Here is a 19,521-nt window from a genome sequence, read left to right on the forward strand (position 1 = left end):
CTCCTTCCTGTGCACTTTGGGTGTCAATCTACTCTTAGCATTTTTCATTTATTTATTATTTTTTAAAGATGTATGTAGCTTAGCTTCCAGGCACACTGAGTATTTATTTTTTTTCTTCTCCCTGACCTTGTATTTTGTAACGTTGATATGGGATATTGGGTCATGTGGGACATCTACATGTTCATTGTTGAAATGTTTTCTCGTAAAAGTGATGACAATCAGTTTGATGGAATTCTGCTTATTTTCCTGTGCTTGTGCTTAGCATATGCCATTTGGCACAGCTGTAAAATTACAATGTATGTTAGGCTTCAGTTTACAATTCTTTGATTATGTTGCTAACTATGTCTTGCAGTAGCTTGGCGTTCAAGGATACATGTAGCGGGTTGTCAGTATCGGTGTTTGATGGCTATTGCTGTTTAAGATTTTTCTCTTTAAGTATAAACTTGATGTATATGTGTTTTAGCACTCCTGAGAGAGCAAATGTCCTGAGAAATCTACAGAATATACAAGTTTTCAACATTAAAAAAGTCTGTGTGGTCTGCTGCAAAGTTTGCATAATTTCTTTTTGGATGATGAACTTTGACCAGTTTGGCAAAAAAAAGAAAAGAAAAAAGGAAAAAAGAAAGGCCTTTTAGAAATGAATGGTATACATATTTTGATGTTTGTCTGGCAGTGTATTTGTATGTAGCTTAGAAAATTTATATTTTATATACACACCAGTTGCTGGCAAGAAAAGTGTGTAATTTGAGTAACGAATGAGCCAAATTGTTGCGAAGATATATGATAATGCTCCGAAAGAAAGGCAAAGAAGAAGCTGATCATCCAGGCTTTTGTGTTCTCTTCTGCATGACTTAAGTGGCTTAAATGGCTGAAGCACCTCCTCCCTTGCATGCCTAGCTAGCACCTTGCACGTTCAGGGTAGCCAGTTATGTGTCGAGTGTGAACGCATGAAATCACTACATTGACCCTTGACCCCTCTTGACCCTTTGGCATGAACTTTCTGTTGCTCTGCAAACCTATCCCTGTCCCTCTCCCTCTATCTTTCTGTCTTTGTCTCCCTATCTCGATGTCTCCACAAGGCGAAAGGGGAAGTTGCGACATTACAAGACGAATTGGATACGCTGACATCGAGTACATCACAGGTGAGTTGTGCTTTTCAGCTTAGATAATTAAACAAGTACCGGTAGGCCTATTTGTGTGACTTTCATCACAAAACCACAAAAAAATTGCCAGGCAGCATGTTGCATTCATGTCAGATTTTGAAATTGATTTTTAGTGTTCATAGCCTTTGTGAAGATTGTATATTAAGTCTTGCTGGGAGTGACAGTCTTGAATCTAGTTTATCCTTACTGAGAATGAATGGATCTTCAGATTTTTCTTTTCTTCTTGAAAGATAATTACACTACTTACTGGTCCTACAGGCTTTTCGAGAGAGTCATTCTCATTGTGAACGTATGCAGCAGAACTGTAAAACTAAATAAAAATGTAAAATAGAATGGAGAGCTGTTTTTCCAATAGTTTTGTTGATTTTTTTTCCATGGTGTGTGGTTATTTACACTGGATACTGTCACTGACCGTGCATATTTTTAGAGTACCGGAATGATAGAAAATGGCTATAAAACTCACAGGAAATGATCTTTGTCCTGGCTTTCTTTTATTTTGTTTATAGATATAATCATGTGAATTGCCCATCACTATTATCATCATTTTCTATTTTGTTATTGAGAATGGGGGGCACAACCATGACAGTCCACCCAATCATTGGTTTGTGCACAACACACCACTCAGACAGAACATAGAGTACTAGTGTAGTAACATTTTTTAACTGTCATGATCTCAACACACTCGATCATTTGGTACAACGATGCTTGTATGCACAGCAGGCATTAAAGACACAATGATTCTTGTTAACTAGTATGTAAGATGCATTGCACTGTAAATATGAAGAGTTTTCATGCCTTGATACCCAAGAGAATTATTTATCCTGGCTATTTCTGAGACAGAGATACCACCCCCCCCCCCACATCTCCCATTCATATGTCAGAAGACATTGCCCGATACTGTACCTTGGTTGCCTCTGAAACATGCCAACGTTTCATATACTAAAATTCACAGCAACACCCTCTTCATGTAAGCAAGGGCTTAAAAAGACCAAAGATATGAATGTAACTTGACCACAAAAAGTGATACTCCAAGGGAAAAAATTACCAAAGCTCCCTTTATGATGCTCCTCATTGGGGCTCGGGTATATTCTTGCTGAGATCATTTCTAATATTTCAAGGGGTCTATAGCTGAAAGCTATAGAAAAGGGGGGGGGGGAGGGAGTTTTTCATGGGAAGTCATCACTTGAGTGCCCCAAATTTGAGGAAATTATAATGTGTAGAGGGCCTTACCAAGCATGAAAGATTCATGACTACAAGCATGCCAGAAAATTCCCCTTAAGTTGATAACATGATGGAGAAAGAACTTCTCTGAAAATGTTTAAGCTTCTTTTTGTAGATCAACCTTACTGAGCCAATCACCAATTCGTAAAAGTTTCTCTTTGATTATTGCTATATGTAAAAGCACATTTTCCATGAGACTTATCCGCCATAGCAAAAAACAAAAATAAAATAAATATAAAATCAAATAAATAGATAAAAACTGCTGCTTAGAGAGGAATGAATGTTTTCTTATTTTGCATCAATTCATGCCAAAATGTTTTTCACCTAGGTTTCAAGAGAAAAGGGTTTATCAGATATGGTAAGCATGAAAAGTGTAGCCACTGTACACCCTAGCTCTCTGTAGCTAGATTGTCTTATATGAGTCGTCATTCACATATTCTTCCATCTACTTGACTTTGTGTGGTCTTTGTGGAAATTTGGCAGAGTGACCTCTATCATATTGCTGTGATTTTTTTTTTCACTGTAGCACAAACACTTGTTCTTAAAAAAGAAAAAAAAAATCTGCAAATTTCTGTATGTCACCAAGGAGCAGCTTCGTTTGGTACAAGGGGTGTGTTATATGTATTTTTTCATCTCTTTGGAATGATGTTGGTTTGGGGATATATTTAAAGTATAGTGGCAGTCCAATTTTGTCGCAAGAGCATTCTCTGCGTATATCCTACATACAAAACCTCATAGTTTCTACAAAATATATCATTCAGAGCTATCAGTCATCAAACATAAGTTAAAGAAGGTGGTGATTTACTTTTGTGTATATTTCTGCAGATTTTAGTTTAATATAAAGAATCTACTGTAGCACACCCTGCTCTTATTGGCTTAACTTTGCTAAAATGAAACAAATTCAATTTTTTTTTTGTCTGAATCTTCTCCATACCCTCTGCTTTGAAATATATTCAGCTTCAGAACAACATGCATAGTTTCAGGATTCTTTCTCTTTTTCTACCTATCACCTTTCATAAAATTGATCAAGTTTTAGCTGAAAATGACATGACAAATGTTCCAAATCCTGTTCTAGGTGTGCACAAATTGCTGATTGCCACACTGAAATTAACACAGCTAAAATGTATTCACACGTGCAGTGACTTTTGGAATTACTGTATTAGCAAGCAAATAAGTTCAAACATATCTTTCCCAATTTGTGAACGTATCTACACATCAAATTTCTCATATATTTCCCCAGCATTTAGCTCATCTGTATATTAGCATTAACCCAAAACATGCCCCCTACCCACCCATCCCCCCTTATATTCATCATTTCTAATTCACCACATGATATACTAAACATACTTGAGTAAATGTCTGTGATTTTCAGAACCCAACTCTCCCCACTCACTTACGCAGTAGAATGTTGGCCCATGTAGTAGTGTGTCTGGTAGTGTATGCTAAAGCTTGAAAGGTTTCTGTATCCTCACTGTGGGGTTGAATTTTGATGCATATGACACCTGTGCAGTGTTGGGAAGTAAGTCTCCACAGCCATACATGAAGAAAGAACGGAAGAAAGGGTTAAACAAGTCTGTGCATGGATTGTTGCATGTGTGCAGAGCTATAACTTTCTGCACTCCTGGACGTGAAGGTTGAACTTTAGCATATTCCATCTTCTCCAACTCCTCCCATTTGCTTGTTCAGGAAGCTTGCATAGTTGCTTAACAATCTTTTCTTGGTGCCTCTTTCACTGAGTCACTGAGGTAACAAAATGGAAGTTTCAGTCTTCTTTGAAGTAAAAACATAGTTCTCATATGCCTGCACTGCAGAATTGTCAATTTTTGCTCTAAAATACACACAAATGCAGAAATGGTGCTGTACAGTTGTATCAACACAATTTCTGTTGGGTAATGATGAGAAAATGCGGAATATTAGCCAAAAGGGTTTGCCGTAAGTACTACAATCTCGAAGCTTACCTGATTGTGGTTGCTTCGTGAAGTTTTATATTCAATTACATTGACTTAAGTATACCGGGCCATAGTAGTATCCGTCGCACATGAGAGTGCAGTGCATGCATGCAGCTTATTAGCTGCATGCAACTCAGTAGTACTGGTAGGGCATGATTCGATCATCACATACAAGTAGCGTTCATACGTACCCACTACTGAATGGGTAGGGCGCTTTAGGAATAAAGTCGGGTACAACGACTTTTATTATTTCACACATTTGATCTCAAAATACTCCAAATCATTATCCTGGCAAACCATGTCAGTGTGGTAAGTTTCTTGGTAGGCCCTTTCAGTGTATTGTGAGCAAATTCCAAATGATGGAAGATGAATTTTGAGCCCTTCTGAGAACTATGTTTTGCTTCAATAAATGCATGCCACAAATCTTTTCTGGTGAGCGGCTCTGTCTCGACGAACGAAAGCAACATCTTTTTTTCTCTCTTCCGTTGTTCGCCCTCCCATTTTCCAGACCTCCAGCGAGAACGCGAGGCTGGCGTCGGAGCTGGAGGAGGCGAACGCGACGATAGGCAAGCTGCGGCAGGATCAGGAGGCAGCGGCCTCCGGCTATGAGACCACCAGCCAGGAGCTGGTGGAGTTAAAGAGCCAGCTCCATCAGCTGAAGGAGGAGCTGGAGGCGGCCAACCTACGGGCAGGGCAGAGCAACGACAAGGAGGAGGAGAATGCAGAGGTAGCTCTTCATCCCAGACGCCATCCTAGCGTCTCCACCTCCAGACCAGCTCTCCCTGCAAAGGGGGCGGTGACGTCGCCCCCCTTTTAGGGATGACTCCTCTTGATCGGATGCAGAGCAGTTTGAATGAGCAGATATCCCAAGAAACGTGTCATACTGACACCCTACTCTGACCTCAACCCTTGTCAAATAACAGGCTCTCTCTCTCTCTCTTTTTCTCAATTCGACAAATTGCTTCCGCTCTGCTAATTCCACCCAGTTCTTGTAGTGCCCCTTGCATGTTGCTTTTCTGTCGGTTGCATGTGTGTCTAAGCGGTGTTCACTCTTTATTTGTTACTCTGATTTGGGAATTTTTGTTTATGTGTATATATACACCGGTATTCGTTGGCTTCTTTGTGGTTTCGTAGCTGATAAACTGACTTGTGTGAAAAGAAATGCCTCGAGACCTTCACACTATTTCTTAATTGTTGAAGTATTTAGATCTGATTAAAACAAAGAGAAGACATCATGTGATACCCAGTGGTTACTACAAATCATTTGTGATTGGATCCTAAGTTCTCAAGCTTTAACGAAATGGGTAAATTCAGCGTATTTTAGTGCATGGCAAGAGATGTACTGAGAAGGTGTATACAATATACCTTGGCTTGAAAAAGATGAACCGTTTCATGTAGAAAATGATTTGTAATAAACATATGAGATGATCTAATTGTGATCTGCTCCACTATTATTTTGTGCCAGACCAAAAACAGATTGGCGTCCTCGGAGGCGGCGGTGAAGAGATTGGAGGCGGATCTCCAGGAGGCCAGGAGCGGCCAGACAGAGGCCACCTCCCTTCGCAAGCAGCTGGAGGAGTCGGCGACTCAGCTGGAGGCAGCCAGGGCCGCGGCCCAGGAGGCTGGGAAGGAGGTGGAGGCGCTGAAGGCGCAGCTGGATGGTGCCTCCAAGACAGCTCCAGCCGGTGGGGAGGAGCTGGCACAAGCTCGGACAGCCCTATCCAAGGCTGAGGAAAAGACAGCAGCTCAACAGAAGGTATGATGGCCATGAAAAGGACAAAACAAAACAAATCTTGATTTTCAGTGGTTAGGTGGCCACTTCATTTACTTGTTGTGTGTGGCCAAATGTACTGTCAAAGTGGAAGTTCTTTGTTCTTTGCTGTGTTTGGTGTGTATTGTAATACCATGTGGTCTGTACCATGTCTTGTGGTGATGCATACCTGGATCCCGTTTCATAAAGCGTGCTATTGATAACAAGTTACGATAGTCGTTATAAGCTACTGACATCCTTGCATCTGATTGGCTGAGAGCAGATTTGTCATAGAAATGTGGCAGTTGTTACTGATAACAAGTTTTATGAAACGGGACCCAGGAAAAGTAAAGTAGGGCATACTGGTACATTTTGTTTTATTTCATGTACATAGTCAGTCTATGCCACTTGATATCCCCATATATCATGCAAAGAAAAATATTTGCAAAACCTGTGCTCAGTTTACTTGTCACTGACATTCTATGTGTTGCAAAAGGCAAAAAAAAAAAGTTTTCACACAACAAAACAGGGCACTTGTATTTTACCTGTATGTCACTGCATATAGATTATGGGATAGATGCTGCCCATTATGATGCATGCAGGACTGAGATTGAACACTAATGTGAAAACTTGTGTTTATTGACAATAAGACTTGAACCTTATTTTTTTTTTTGCAAAAAGTGAAGTAAGACTGAGCATAAGGCAACTTTACTTGCAGCTCCCAATGCATAGGAGTACAGACGACCTGAGCCAATGGCAGTGTCAACCTAACAAGAACTACCTAGACATCATCAAAATTCTTCATTGATAAGAAAGGGAAACATGCATGATCTAACATGTGCAAAAAATATATATATACCATATGTCCCCCAAAAAAATTACAATGGTACCCTTTTCAACAATAACTTTAAAAATAGTGAATCAATCCAAATACAATTTCAGGGGATGAAACTCTAACTCATTGCCCACATCTTTCAGAAAACCCCATTCGATTTGCTTCAGTGGTTAAAGAGAAATGAGGAACATGTCAGGAATCTCTTCCCTCCAAGTTCCGTCTATTGTGTTCATACAATAATATGCAGTTCCAAGAGCATCCAAGTGCTGAACTTGGAAGAATCAGACTCATGACATGCCTTTACAACAATCCACATTTCTCTGTGACCGCTTACCAAATTGAATGGGGTCTTCTGCAAAATAGAGCTAAGATGTTATATTTTAAGACCCTGAAGTAGCATTTAGACGGTTTAATCATATTGGGTGTTATCAATGCGAAAATCCGATTGTAATTTTTTTTTTTGACATACTGTATGTTATACAATGCAATATAAAACAGAAGCGACATAAAATGATAGTGCTCGATGAAAGCACTAGAAGAAGGAATATGGTAAATTGTTGTCATAATATTCCTCTCTGTCCCCTTCCCCTGGTAATCAGGAGATCAGCACATTGACAGAGAGCTTAAAGAAAGAGAAGGGCCTAACCCAGGACCTGGGTAAGGCTGCGGCCAAACTCCAGGCCATGCTGAAAAAGACGCAGTCCGCCCTCACCGTGGAGAAGGAGACCGTTGCTCAGCTGAAGATGCAGAACGGTGCGAAAGAAGATGTAAGTTTTGCTCTTGTCCTGTTTTTTTCGCCTTCACATTTTTTTTTCTTTTTCTTTCAGCCCCTAGATTTGCTTGGTAAGGGAAATGCAGTGGTAAAGGGGAACAGAGAATTTAAAGGACAAGTTCACCTTCATAAACATAAGGATTGAGAAAATGTAGCAATATTAGTAGAACACATCATTGAAAGTTTGAGGAAAATCGGACAATCCGTTCAAAAGTTATGAATTTTTTAAGTTTTTGTGCAGTTACCGCTGGATGAGAAGACTACTGCAGTGCACGATGTCACATGCGTACAACAATATAAGGAAAATAAAAAGAGAATTTTGCAAAATTTCATCTTTTGAAAAAAGTACACATTCCCTTGACTCGTTACCGACATATGTCATGGGTAATATTATTCCCCCTACCTTTAGAAAGAGGCAAGTCAAATGCTCTTTTATTATGCAAAAAAAAATGAAAATATGTTGCATTTTCTTTACATTTTCTTTATACTGTTGTACTCATATGACATCACAAGCTGTAGTAGTCTCCTCGTCCAGCAGTTCCGACACAAAAATTTTAAAAATTCGTAACTTTTGCATCGATTGTCCAATTTTCCTCAAACTTTCACTGATGTGTTCTACTAATATTGCTGCATTTTCTCAATCCTTATGTTTATGAAGGTGAACTTGTCCTTTAAATGTTGGTCGGCCAAGGAGTTCCCTCGATGTCCCAAATTTGGTTGTGTGCGTGATGTCAGCACTCACTGCAGCATGCATCATCCATTTTGTGATGGCCTTGCATGTGATGTTGGGTTTGCTTGGTTCCTGCACAGACAAACCTCAGCTGCATCTATGGTCTTGTGGAAAACACGTTGCATAAGTCAAAAGCAATTTTGTTTGAATTAAATGCTTGATTCTACGCATTCTTTGAGTGATAGAACTAGTGTATTTTATTTTCATATTCTACCTTTTTCTTCATTTTTTTTTTTTTTTTTATGCCTCCGCAACGAAGTGGCCGGAGGCATTATGTTTTCGGGTCGTCCGTCCGTCCGTCCGTCCGTCCGTCCGTCCGTCCGTCTGTCCGTCCGTCCGTCCGTCCGTCCCGTTTTGTTTTTGTCGATATCTCAAGAACCGTGTGGTGGTTTTACATCAAACTTGGTATGAAGGTATATCCTTGGGGGATAATACTTTGTGTGGATTTTAGGGTCACAGGGTCAAAGGTCAAAGGTCAAAGGTCACAGGTTATTTTGTGAAAAAAATTGAAATTTCATGTTTTTCTCCATATCTCGCAAATGGTTCAAGGTATCTTCATGGAACTTAGTATATATGCTTGTACCGATGGGCAGTGATTATCTAGGGAAGTTGGGGGTCATGGGTCAAAGGTCAGGGGGGTCAAAGGTCAAGGTCAACTCCTCAAAATATCACTACTTTCCTTAAAATGCAATATGCCTGAAGGTTGTTTTTTTTAAAAACTTGATGTATGGCATGTATTACCCAATATATATTTTTGGGGAAGTTCCTTGCCAAAAGGTCAAATGTCAAAAGGTAAAAGGTCAAGTGAAAGTGCTAAATTGCACTTTTTCCTCCATATCTCGAAAGTAACTCAAGGTATCATCATGAAACTTACATATTTATGCATGTTCAACCTAACAGTGATTCTCTTTGGAACTGTGAGGTCAAAGGTCAAAGGCCAGGTTTAGATAATGCTATTTTCCCATTTGCTACTGAAATTATACTTTTTCTCAATACCTTGAAAATTACTCAATGCATAAACTTATAAATGGGTCAAAAGTCAAGTAAAAATCATCAGTTCCCCAAATACCTGCACTCTGACATTTTAATCATTCATCCAATTGAACCTAGTTCTAGGAAAGTGAACATTCAGCACATTTGTGTCAAACCTGTCATTTTAATATTTTGCCAATTGTGTGAAACTGTCATCACACATTGTCAAGACATTGTACTATAGACCTATTAGGAGAACCATGCATTATGGCGGAGGCATATCAGTAGCCGTAGCGATATATCTAGTTTTTTTTTGCTTTACAGCTGGTATATCTGGTGCTAAGCAAGTAGTGTAAAGATGATGTTAGATCATTCTCTTTTTCTGCATTAATGCTTTGAAATTTTGCAATGGGTTGACTAGCATGGCCTGCAATAGGGTACAAAAGCTCTATGCATGCTCAAACTCTTCATTATTAGGGACTACATGAATTTTACCCACTGAACAGCATAGTGGTACTTCTGCAGTACACCGGAATTCAAGCGTGAAGTGAGGTGCAGAGATCTAAGCCTTGATACATTGGAGAGTGAAGGGAACCAAGTCTGACTGGGATAATGAATTCTGAACGAACAACTTCAATTTCAGTGAGGGCATGTACCATGTGGCAGAAATACTAAGAAATGAATGTATTCATGGCCCTTTGAAAGATGTCTACGTACAAAGTATGTACTTGATGATGTCTTATGTCTTTCTGTCACGGCATCCTTCAAAATATATAGATACATTTGTTTGGTTATAGGGAAGTGAAATCTTGAGAAAAAGTACCGAACAAAGTGGTGCTCCTCTCCCCCCCCCCCCCCCCCCCCCCCCCCCCACTTTACAGCAACTCTTAGTCCTGGCATAGACTTGGGTAATTGCTTTTTCGATTGAAATGAAGTAAATCCTAACCTCTGTGTGTGTGTGTGTGCGTGTAGATACAGGTCTAGTTGTTTCATCAGTATTTATGCCCTCAACTCTCCCTGTCTGAGCATAAGCTCCTTTGTTATCTTTACATCTAAAATTAAATTTAATGAGACATGAAATCTCTCCCCACCCCCCCCCCCCAAAAAAAACAACCAACAACAACAATAACAACCAATGACACAAACTAACCTGAAATGAAGCCCCTCCCCCAAGTATTGCAAAATATGCATTTGAATTAGAAGTAATAGTGACTTTAAATAATGGCGTTTTCATGTTGAGGAGTGACATTTAATTGTCAGTGACATCCATCCCATCGACAGAACTGATTGACACTAGAGAGTTTGTAGAAAGCCATTTGAATGCAGAAAAGTCTACAACATCAGAAAAATTGAAAATAGACATAAAACAACCCATGCTATGATATTTAATGTTGGAGATGGTGGTAGTTAGCACTTACCAGACCATGGACGGTGACCTTGCCATTGACAATGCCAACACAATGACAAGCTTTAAGTTCATCGATAGGGAAAGCTACCATATGTTGTATGTTTGGGTGATTGTGTCCTTGTTATGTCTTCTGTTACTCATGGAAGTGCACCCACGTGCCCTCATTCGTACTGAAAATGATAACTCTGGTAAATTTCATACTCGGTGCACAGACAAAACATATGTGAATGGGAGAGAGGTTTCACATAAAGAGAGAAATGGAAAGACATTGGTAGCATTTTGAGAAATTGAAACAAAGTTCTGTGATCATTCAGTCTGCATGTTAGTTTGTTTTTGCAAAAAGTGTGAGCAGTCTGATTTCAGAGAAGACACATGATTATTCAACAAGGCCTATCTGCTTATGAACAGAGAAAAAAAATGGGGAAAAATAGAGAGAAAGAAGAAAATGTGTCTTAGCCGTTTGTATGTTTTGGGGGCGGGGGAGGGGATTAGGTATAGCATTCACATCCCATTCTCAGTACCACTTGCCTCATGTGTGTGAAAACTTTAAATATATAAGTAAAATCAACGCAAATTGCTGGTGTGTATGTATGCATTGCCAGTGAGTGAATTCTTGAGTCATTTCATGTTGTCAAATGGAAGCACAGAAAAACGATGAAATTTCCCATTCAGATATGCTGTTGTCATATACCTGCAAACCATTACAAGTGAAGTTATTACCAGTGTGAGTGCTTGCATTACCACTGATAAAAGTGTTGAACCATCCATTTCACACTGTCAGAGTTGAACGTATCATTCATTTATGTTGTATCCACTGTGTTTCACTATTACTGCCCCACTACCACCTCGGAGGAAAAAAAAAAAAAAAAGATCCATCGCAAAGCTTGTGTGGAATGCCCACTCTGCATGACTGTATTGGAATTCATATAAAAGGATTGTCTATACCATCAACAACTATGTCAAGGGTCATGCATGAACTTACTTCCATTCCTGTATAGTTGCACAAATTTCAAAGGAAATATTCAGGGTGTCGATATTAGTATTTTTTGTTAATACTAGTTCTCAAGAAATAACACAGCACCAAACAGACACGCACAAAAAATAAAAGAAAAAAAGCATTTTCAGGAATTGGCAGCTTTCCTTTTACTCCTTTCGCCTGTTCTATTTTTTTTTTAAACTCTTTTATTTTGTGGGACTTTATTTTCCCCTGTTTTTCTCTTCTGTTTCCCTCCCCCGTATCCCCTCTGAAACAGGCTCTTGGCAGTACCTCATTGACAGAAAGCCAGGTAGAATTGCAACTAGCCGACGCTGCAAATGAGGAGGTACAGGACCTTGTTCGATTTGAGGATGTTTTCCATAGTGCCGATTAATTTGAACCGGATGTAGGGAATTAATGGAACAGTTTCAAAAAGTTTTTTTGTTTCCGAGGTGAATCCTTCCACTACCCACGATTGCTTCAATTTAGCGTCAAAGCAAAAACGAAACAGTTGATGTCTTTCAATTTCATTGTCGTGAATGTCCCATTGTATCACCATTTGCTTTGGCTTCCAAATGCATGCTCCTCTCATTGTTTCATCTGCCAAGGCATCATTCCATCTCTCACTCAATCCTTCACTCTATCATAGCCTGTTTTGCATGTGTCATCATTTCGCTGTTCATGTTCATGAAGCAATGCGGGTTGCCAGAGTTGTGTAGCATTCTTTGCCAGCCCCATCTTCTGCTGCACCAGAAGATGTCGAATTCCAGTTTCAAGATCCCTCGTAACAGCAACATGGTTGGGATTGCTAATGACCTCACGATCAGCTTCTACAGTCATTGGTCAGCATTGAGTGACAGCTGGTCAGCAAAAACAAAGGGGGGAGTTCATGAGTAAACATGCCAAACAAAAATTTAAGGACTTTTTATTCCCAGAAGAAAAATACCCAGTATGCTTTTTTCCTACTTCGTACCCGAGGTCATTGCTCATGAAGAAACAAGTTTTATGTGGGACAAATTTATTGGAGGAATTGTTTGTAGACAGCATAGTGTAAGGGACACTGCATTAAAAAGAAATAAATTGAATAAGTAAATAAAAATACATATAAAGAAATCAGTTAATGAGGCTTGTGTTCATTTAATAGATCAGTATCATGTAATAGCTACAAAAAAAAAAATCAAGTACATTTTCAGTAGATATTATGGCAATCTTATATCAGTCATGTATGACATGATTCATTGCTACTCTTTTCGGTGTGCAGTATTTTAACATTTTATGAGAATGTTGATTATATATGCACAAATAAATTTCATTTTGTGCTAGGTTTTATGAAAGTTTGAACAACAGGCAAGTGTACTTTCTTTCCTCGTCTTTTCTTGCCCGATGTTTTGGACTGACACACCCTTTCCATTTTCTGCAGTCAGGTTCCAAATTTTTAGTGTTGTGTCATGATAGGTGTTAGCTTGCTTCAATGATTCTTCAGGTTTGGAGAAATAGTTGCTTTCACTGATTCAAAGGGTCATTAACTTTTGAGATAGTGACCCTTAGCTAACTTTCATGTTTTTGTTTTCTGTGTTTCATTTGTTGTAATTGTTGATAACTGTTATATGTGGCATATGTTTGTGTTCATTCTTGGAATTAGAAGTTTAATCTCTGGCTGTCTTAGCCAGTGAGTAATTTGATACGAAGGGAGATACTTTTTTTTTAACTTTGCTTTATCTCTATAATATCAATTTTCTATGATTAACTTAAAAAAAAATCACAAATTCATTTCTATCATTTCAACTTTCTATGATTAAATAGTATTACATTTTTTCATAGTTAAGTGCATTCATTTCAATAATTTGTGTATGTTTGTTAATTCATCTATGTGCATGGTTGTTGACATATCATTTCATCTTATCTGTAGTTTTATTTGGGTTGTATTGTTACTTTATTTTGTTTTGAGAGGTTCTTTTTCGATTTGATGTAAACCAACAGGTAAATAATAGATAAATAGATACTATCACTACTGGTATTTGTTAGGACACCACTTTTGCTCGTGCAACATTATCATGTGGGAATGATGAGAATTCAAACTACTAGGAATTAGAAACACTCTCATTTGCATAGATGATGACCGATGTGTAAGGAAGCATACAGAATGGTGTATCACACAAAAGATACAATACTACCGGTATTTAATTAAGAGATATATAACCTCAAAACCGTGATGATAAAACACTCTGTTTACCTGCTACAGTGCACTCCCATTATAATGAAGTCCTCGAGACCGGCAGTTTTCATTCATTATTTCAAGATTTCGTTTTAGCCAAACAGTTTAGTGTATAAAGAAATATAGATAATTTTTGGGCCTGAATTTAGATTTTGTTGTACTGAGATTTCCATTTTAACCGTGTTTGTTATAACATTCGTGCACTGAATGACAAAAAATAATCTGGAACATTTTTCCTAGCATCACCTACAAGCTTGTGGCATGCACAATTGTGACAGCTTAGCCTCTTTATTGTGCATATTACTACACATGGCTTCCCAGAACTATATTTCTGTGCATGCTACAATTTATGCGTGGCACAGCTTGCAGCTCAGGGGGAAAAAAATACAAGAAAGTGTTATATCAATTGCACATAACATGCAGTTGCTCTGTTGTTTGCTATTTTTGCTTAATGTGAAAAAGTCATTTGAAGGAAGAACATCCAAGAGTGTTTTGCTTATGGGGGAACATTTCAAATGGTCCATTATCGTGTAATCAATCAGGTTTATCCACTTGCTGGTTGGTTTTTGAATAACCCATTTACATAATTTTACCTAAAAATGCATTCACAACTACCCAGAGCAGATTCCTTCGTGTCAGCTTTATAACTCCTCATGGGAAAACTGCCAGTAATATATTCCCACCTACATTGTATGTTACCTCCACAATCTTACCTAATGGGGTGAATACATGATACTAGAATTGATGGTTTATGTTCATTGTGTTTGCACATACCAAGCGCTTATTTTTGCAGCCATGTCAGAGGGGGTGTAATTTTTGGAATGTATTGTTGAGGGGTTTGTGCACCAGACAGCACCAGGGTCTCATGCACCAGACAGCTTGAGGGTCTAAAGCATTGTCCATTAAACCAATTTTAAGTTCTTAACATTTTTTTTTTCCTCAGATCCACATCTGTGTTACCACATTCATTACTAAATTGACAAGTCTATAATCGTCATTTCAGATATTTCAGATTTTTTTTCCCCAGGTATTCAGTACCTAGGGGTTTTGATAGAGAGCTAGGGAGAATTCAATGAATATTTTGTGATGTGCCGAAAAGAATGTTTGGCTTTAGGAAACTGTTCAGACAGTGCCCAATAATGACAGCTTTCACACTTTTCTTAAGTTCTTCTGTTGTCACCTTTTTTAAAGAACTTGCATTTATATGAATTTGGTTCGATTTGATTATTCATTCAGTTTTGGTTTAGATTCACTGATCTTTGATTTTATCCTTCTATTTTTCATTTGAATAATTCAATTAATCCTATTTAAATCATTCAAAATGGAAACACTCATGATTCATATGCATGGGGCAACACTAATTTTTGTCCCACCAAGTTGTTGTTGTTGTTGGGTTTTTTTTTTTTTTGGGGGGGGGGTATAAAAGATAATTTTGTTCTATGGGGCATCCAAGGGTTCTTTTCCTAAACTTTTGTATTTTAGAATTTACTGCTGTATGCATTGAGTGACAAAATTTTCTTGATTTTTCACTCGGTCTCTCAATTTATAGACGGAAGTTTAGTATCATTCAACAATGAGACATTCAAAATGCTGATCAATTTTTTTGTATCAATGAAGATCATGTTTGTTTTGGTGTTGTTGTTTTTGTTGTTGTGCAGTTACTTTCTTTCAAAGATTGGTAAATGGCTTGATTAAACACAATATGTTAGGTCAGATACATTTGACTTGCCTCAAACACTGATGTCCCTCCAGTAAAAAGATCAGAATAGATAGGAAATGACCTGGAGATGTCCTCTCTTAGTGAAACTTGAATGCCATAAATGCAGTAAGATATGGGCAAGAGATCAATATTTTTGCGAATGAAATCAAACCGATGTATCTCATCTAATCACTGAAATGTTAGTATGTCATCGTACATGGCATTCCCTCAAACATGGCATTGCCTCAGACTCCTGATCATGTGTCACCACGATTTCAGCAATTTCATTCTACATGCTAAGTTTCTAAGTGGTGACAACTAGTGTTCATTCCTGACTGGATCTTTCTTTTTTTTTTTAACATGGTATGTTTAGCTTTTGTCTAGCTTTTGTGTGATAATCAGCACATACAGGCTCAGAATAATCAGTTGTTATAATTATGTCTTCTTCTTTGTCTCTCCTTATTTCTTTTGAATACAGGCCAAGCAAGTTGATGGCACAGGAGTATAACTGGCAGTGCTTACCGGCCGCACAGTTGACGTTGTGGAGACCAAAAAACATAACAAGAAATGTAACACACCTTAACGATGCCAACAGCAGCAGGAGACGACTTAAGAGTTAACAATGCAACTCATAATCAGCAGAAAACAGGCCTACGTCTGAAGCCATATCAAATGTGTATTAATTTTGTAGATAACTGCATGCATGTTAATCCTAACGAGGAAGCGAAACAAAACATATGAGCTCTCTCGACAGAGATATCAAGTAGTGGAGCATGTATACTCTCAGTCGTACAGTCCAAGGGAGTAGGTTTCTCTTTCATATTTGAGAAATTGATGGTATTATGAAGTATTATGTCCTTTATGGATGTAGATTAGTCAGGGAAGTTGCTTCTCTCTTTTTTTTTTCATGTTTTTTAATTTTGAATTTGATTTGTGTCTGATGTTTACAGAAACTGGCAGAATTTACCAAAATGTCACCGATGTGCTCAGATAGAAATTCAACTGCTTCATTTTGAGATTGAATAATGAATATTACTAATTTTGTTAGGTTTTTTTTTTTGCCTTAATATAGGCATGATTACTGAGAAGATTGATGCAATGTGTTTTACATGTGCATCAATATTCTCATATTTATCGTCACAGTGAATTAAAGCGCTTCCACCGTATTCTGTCGAGCACTACAATAATCTCTTTTATGTACCAGTAGTCCTTCGTCTTCGTGTTAATCTTACACATTCAGACACATCAGTGTGCAATTGTGTACTTCAATCAAAGGTATATGTACAAAACTGCAGACACAGTACAAGCTCCTTCTGTGCTAGGATGTACGCATCTATTATACATGGTCAAAGATCCTTCTCATTGAAAGGAAATCATCTACAAATTCACACTGCATTGATATTGGCTTTTATTAAGGAGTTTAGAATTATTTTGTTTGTGACGAGAAACTGGAATCTGACAAGGTGATTACTTCTTTGCATTCCTTTTGCCAAGTCTGCATCAGGTGGTAGGCCGATGAATGAGGAGTCCTCATTTTGTGTACAACAAGGATGGATGCCATTTGCCAGTGCCTCATTTCAGGCTTCTTTAATTTGATTCATTATTATCACGAAGAGATTTTAGTGTTAATTAAATTTTGTCTTTTACAAGTACGAATAGCTTATTGTAGCCTCTCTTTTTTTTTTTTTTTTTGGTCAGGGTCACAACTAAAGCATCACAGGCATCTATATAAGGAAAGGGGCTGATATTTGCACTGTATGTTCTCTAGAATGAATTAGAAGCTTAGCAAGCAGCCAGAAGATTTCCAGAGATTTGAACAGTAAATGCTAGTTCCACAAAATTACAACTACCTCTCACATTTTTTTGTTTTTCCAGCGGCTCCCTGTGAGCTACCGTCCCTTCCCTTCTCCTTTTCTGTCTATCCCAGTGTGTAATGCAAAATGTGCTTGGAAAAAACAAAAGTTTCCAACTGAAGGAAATTTTCACATGTTCATTCCTGTTACTCAGGCTTAGGTTTTCCCGAGAGTGCTACTGTCGAGACCTGTTTAGCTACGTTTACTGGTACTGGTTGAGGTGATTGTGTTGAAGTGCTGACTAGGTCGTGCTGAGAATTCTCACTGCATGTCCTCACAATCCCATCATATTTTTTCTTTCTTTCTTTCTTTCTTTCTGTATGATTGAAACGGGCAACTAAGCTATGGTTAGCATCATTTGCCGGGAGAAAATGTCTTTTTAGAGGTGATTTGGGGGCGGGGAATGGAAAATTGATATCACATTTTCTTGTGCCGTTATTGACTACAGAAAGCAGCAATTTATGGAGGCAATCAGTGAAATGCAAAATCGGGAGTGGATGAGTTTGCTGATCTGTAGTGAAAAAGTGTCTGCAGATTAGACTCAATATGTAAAATTATATTGAGCCTGTTTTGTGAGGAAAAAGGAAAACATTAATCGACATTTTCTTATTTTAACAATACCAAATGGAATATGAGGACAACACTGCCACTGACTTGCTTGTTGGTTTAGCTTGAACATGTGGAGTATAGTGTCTACATCTCATCTTAATGTTCTAAATATCATTGAGAGGAAACCCCAAATTTGAGATCATGCCGGAGAATTCATTGGTGACTAGGAGCTACTTTAATAACAATGAATCGATTGTAAAGGGTGATGAAAGAAATCAGATGTTACCTGTGATTACAGTGATTAAGAAATTCAAACTGAAAAAAAAAAAACATTCCAGATTTAGCTTGCAGTGATTTCTGCGTACAACACATACAAGGTAGTGTGCTTTGCCTGCTCTGCTGGTTGTCCGCAATGTGTAGGGAAAGTAAATGTATAGGGCTTTTTTCCTTTTCAGTGTAAAAGCTGTACAGCAAACTGCTTTGCCTTGTGTACATCCTCTCTGAAGACCTGTTGCACATAAATACTGTATTCTGCCTGATCATTAAAGGTGCCAATGTCCAGTGTAGATACATTTATTCCATCCCAGCAGCATTAGTAAACATTGTTTACCACAGAATGAATTTTGCAAATGAATTTGTAGCTACCAAGCTGATTTTGTCTTCTCTCCTCAAAGCGAGAGAAAAAAAATATGATGTTGGTGTGAATATCTCTCTTTTTTTTCCCACAATTTTTTTTTCTCCAAATGTGTATTTTCACCCTGGCTGTCCAGACGTAGTATATCATTATATGTTTTAGTGCAGGGTATAGAGACTCAAAACCTAATTGTCTATAACAAAGGAGTGGTTTCTGTTCAATTCACGCAAGAAAGACATTGATTTCATTTCAAGTGTTTCATTAATTTCCCTGTAGAACTCACCTCACAAATGGTGTGTCAACTCCATGGGAGCAATTCAGTACCTTTCACTAGAATGAATAAATAAAAAATGCATAAAGCAAAGTGCTAGTGCCAGTGAATGTTGACATTCACTCTAAATGTTAGTATTCACCCTAAAATTAATTTTGAGATATTTTGAGGTAGTCTGACTGAATTGATGGTCACAATCTTTTTTGGTTTTTTAAAAATATTTTTTTGCCTATGTCTTGCTTTGTATGTAATATGAAGACTTCATAGCTTGGATGTACTAAAAAGGCCAGGCCAAATACGTATAGTTAGATTCATAACTTCCATTTTTTTTTTCTTATTTTGTGTACATGTTTAGATTATCATTACCTGCTTGGTATCTGTTGAGAACAAAGCTGATTTCATTTATTTGTCGACATCAAAGAAACATTTTGTCTGAAACTGAGTTGTGGAAAAATGGTATAGAGGAAGCCGTAGAAAGTAATATAAACAAAATCTAAAATAGATATATACACACATATAAATAT

General features: G+C 38.0%; 1 protein-coding gene across 1 annotated transcript in view; it reads left to right on the forward strand.

Moving 5' to 3' along the window:
* LOC139718896 (uncharacterized) overlaps positions 1–18,764 on the forward strand; it is a 73,648-nt gene extending 54,884 nt beyond the window's left edge. Inside the window, exons 20-25 of the mRNA XM_071630344.1 lie at positions 1,080–1,142; positions 2,713–2,742; positions 4,842–5,060; positions 5,799–6,089; positions 7,518–7,685; positions 16,169–18,764. Of these exons, the coding sequence (XP_071486445.1) occupies positions 1,080–1,142; positions 2,713–2,742; positions 4,842–5,060; positions 5,799–6,089; positions 7,518–7,685; positions 16,169–16,198 (801 nt within the window). The 3' untranslated portion in view covers positions 16,199–18,764. The remainder of the gene's footprint in view (positions 1–1,079; positions 1,143–2,712; positions 2,743–4,841; positions 5,061–5,798; positions 6,090–7,517; positions 7,686–16,168) is intronic.
* The last annotated feature ends 757 nt before the right edge of the window (positions 18,765–19,521 follow it).

The sequence above is a fragment of the Diadema antillarum genome, unplaced genomic scaffold (assembly GCF_040938485.1).
Source record: "Diadema antillarum isolate AM-2024a unplaced genomic scaffold, OU_Dant_1.0 scf00000101, whole genome shotgun sequence".
NCBI lineage: Eukaryota > Metazoa > Echinodermata > Echinoidea > Diadematoida > Diadematidae > Diadema > Diadema antillarum.